This window comes from Ruditapes philippinarum, unplaced genomic scaffold, assembly GCF_026571515.1.
Source record: "Ruditapes philippinarum isolate M1 unplaced genomic scaffold, ASM2657151v2 ctg254_1_1_1_1, whole genome shotgun sequence".
In the NCBI taxonomy this organism is placed as follows: domain Eukaryota; kingdom Metazoa; phylum Mollusca; class Bivalvia; order Venerida; family Veneridae; genus Ruditapes; species Ruditapes philippinarum.
Window position 1 is genome coordinate 43,753 of NW_026857453.1, and position 3,055 is coordinate 46,807.

Here is a 3,055-nt window from a genome sequence, read left to right on the forward strand (position 1 = left end):
CAATTGTTTATTTATTCATACACTAGAAATTGGCCTGTAACGTTTAAGTGTTCAAGACATACACAATAATTTACTACAGGCACTTTCTATGTTTAGGCCCTTATTTACGGCGTATTTGAGCTGACATGTATGGTGTCATAATATGGGCATAAGTAGGATAAATTTTATCGACAAGTTTAACGCACTCTCATTAGTGCCGATTTGAGGTAACAGTAATACTGCTGGGCATCGTTATAGTGACCAGGAAACCCACTTCGTATATATCTTATATTCGATGTCCCGAATAAAACTATTCTTGTGTTTCATTCAAGCATAGGGCTACTGATTCCATAAGAAGTTCCATCAATTGCTATCACGGCTATTGAAATTCTGTTCCAGGTGCCTCTCATGGCTAACCACTCATGAACCTGTAGCAACGACAAAAAATTAGACGTAAATAAAAAATCGGGATTGTCACACTTGGCACTGATATGTTGAACAATGACAAAAGCATCATAAACTTCTGATATGTTCGAAACCACATAAGCACAAGAAGAGCTATGTTTCTTGAAAGAAGTTTAAGAGCTAGGCTTGTATGATGAAATACGAATACTTTCTAACAGATCTAAAAAAAAAAGGTCTCAGCAGTTCCCCCGGTCACTTGAAAGAGATAAAAGAAAACACATTTCTGCCACTTAAAATGTCTTTAACGGTTCCAAAAAAATATATAACTTATATTTAGTATCGGGTAAGGCGGTGCTCGAATGAGTTCTAAGATCATGCAAATAAGTCCAAAGTAATTGGTGATGTCGGGGGAGTCTTAGCCAAAGCCGGTAAAATGTTACTCATTGCTTTGATTGGTTCATTGTCCATTGTGACATAAGACACATGTATGCCTGGAATGTTTAGTATTCATTTTGATGTGACATAAAAAATTGTGTTAAAATAAGTTTAGCCATACTTCATAAACTACTATTATCTTATTGCACAATTTATTATTCATATAAAGGGAAATTTCCTCACGGAGTTCACATGGGCAATGTAACACTAATGTTTGTCGACATGTAAAATGGAAGGTGAAAAAAAGACACAACAAAACATTAGATCTGTAACTTTCACAATATAATTCATATTCTGCTTCTCTTATCGGTTTACCCTTTTGCTTTTTGTTATCTCGTTACATACAAATATGCGCATTAAACGTCTATTAATATCATGCTTTTTAGTTTCGGTTATCTTGTACAGGAGTGAAATTAGATGGTATTGCGCACCATTTTTAGAATGCTGGGATCGACACGAGAGAGAATACGAGGCCAGTCAAGTAGCAGGTCAGTCACATCAGGATAATTAACCAGGAACAGCTGATTAAAGGGGGAAAACATTGCTAATGGACTTTCATCATCACAAGAAGAAGACCTTACTCCCCCACGTACACAGCAACGGAGAAGAACGAGGCCGCTGGCTGACATTATTTGGGAAACTCATTTATTTTACAACGATTTTATTAAAAACAAAGTTCCAAGATTGCTTCACCAGCTTGATGTCGAGAAATCTTCTGATGAATCAAATTAGATATTCAGAAAACACATATGAACGGCTTTTTGTAATAGAAATAAATGCAATTATTTTATTTGGCTTGGCCTTTTGTTTTCTTTAAAAAAAGAAATCATTTTGAAACGCCCCCTTAAAAAGTTAGCCGTCTCCGTCTTCGTCTATCGGTATCGGCTCAAGCTAAAAATCTCTAATTTTACAGGACGTGGATCAGAAAAGGCAGAGTATAGATAATAGCTTTCACACCTTAAAGAAGGTTCTTTATCCTGTAATCACTTAATGGTATAATTTGTGCATATACTGTTTAATCCAAATTTTCACCCACTTGATTTGTAATCACAGTTTAAATTCGTGTTTATACATCATGACTAAGTACAGTTAACCCATTTGTGCCGGAATTTTATTTTTATATAAGAAATGTATAAAACATATAGTAACCATATAGTTATAACATATATCCGTTTATTTTTCAAATATAAGTACTGTATTTTTTATTTTAGTGTTTTAATATTTTGTCTACAAAAGTAGACAACAGGCGCAAATGGGTATATGTAAAACACATATAGAATATATGTCCAGATAACCTATTGTTGGTTTATTTGATAACTTTTACTTGAAAAAATCCTTAAAGTTTATACAGGCAATGTTTTCTATTACTTTTCCTACAAAAGTAGACATTAGGCACAGAAGTGTTCACTCTGAAATTCATTCTGAATATGAATTATTATTGTTCATGTCTTTTGGCTTTGATCGTATGAATACCTAAACACTGTGAAACATTTCAAAGCATTTCCTGTGCACTCCAACATTACATTTGGAACATTGTGTCCTGCATTTTTTTCCACACAATGAACAGCGCACTTCTTTTGCTGGCTCTGCGTAATGATTTTTACCATCAAGTCGGATATGGTCTGGAATTCTTCTTGACAATGGCCTCATCCTACCTCTTGTCTGCCAGGGCTGACAGCAGGTGTACGCCCCTGAGCAAGCAGCACAGTAACCAGAGCTCGTCTGACACCTAACAGATCTAATGGTTGCCTCAATCCTGCATCAGTAGCACGGTAAATGTGCCAGGTTTGCTGCACCGCAAGGTCAATGCAATACATAAACACTGGCCACCACCACTTCTTGGATCTGATAGAGATACGATACTTCTCAACATTTTGATCCATCCTGTCCACACCTCCCATTGTCTGGTTGTAATGCTTTATAAGGTATGGCTGCGGAAGGCGCACCCTAGCTTTTGCCTGCTTTGACCACCATGTTGCTTGTTGCAATGGTTCAACTCCATGGCAATTTGAACACCACATTCACTATATTGTTGTCATTCCACCTCACCACTATCAGACCTTTGTGTGCGTCATACCTTTTATCATAGTTTCCTCGTTGCGTTTTTCCCATGTCTTTCACATTTTTGACAGGACAATCTTCTATTCGGTTGGCACGGGATGGTTCCTGTGCAAAATATTCCCATATCTGTAAGCCGGTCCACGAGCTTCAGGGAAGTAAATAGATTATCAAAAGT

General features: G+C 36.7%; 1 protein-coding gene across 1 annotated transcript; it reads right to left on the reverse strand.

Annotated features, from left to right (window-relative positions):
- Positions 1-302: 302 nt before the first annotated feature.
- On the reverse strand, positions 303-2,840 carry LOC132749796 (piggyBac transposable element-derived protein 3-like). The gene is made up of 2 exons (XM_060739693.1): positions 2,475-2,840; positions 303-407 (listed from the first exon to the last, which is right to left on the reverse strand). Exons 1-2 carry the CDS (start codon positions 2,838-2,840, stop codon positions 303-305), a joined length of 471 nt encoding a protein of 156 aa, XP_060595676.1.
- Positions 2,841-3,055: the final 215 nt, after the last annotated feature.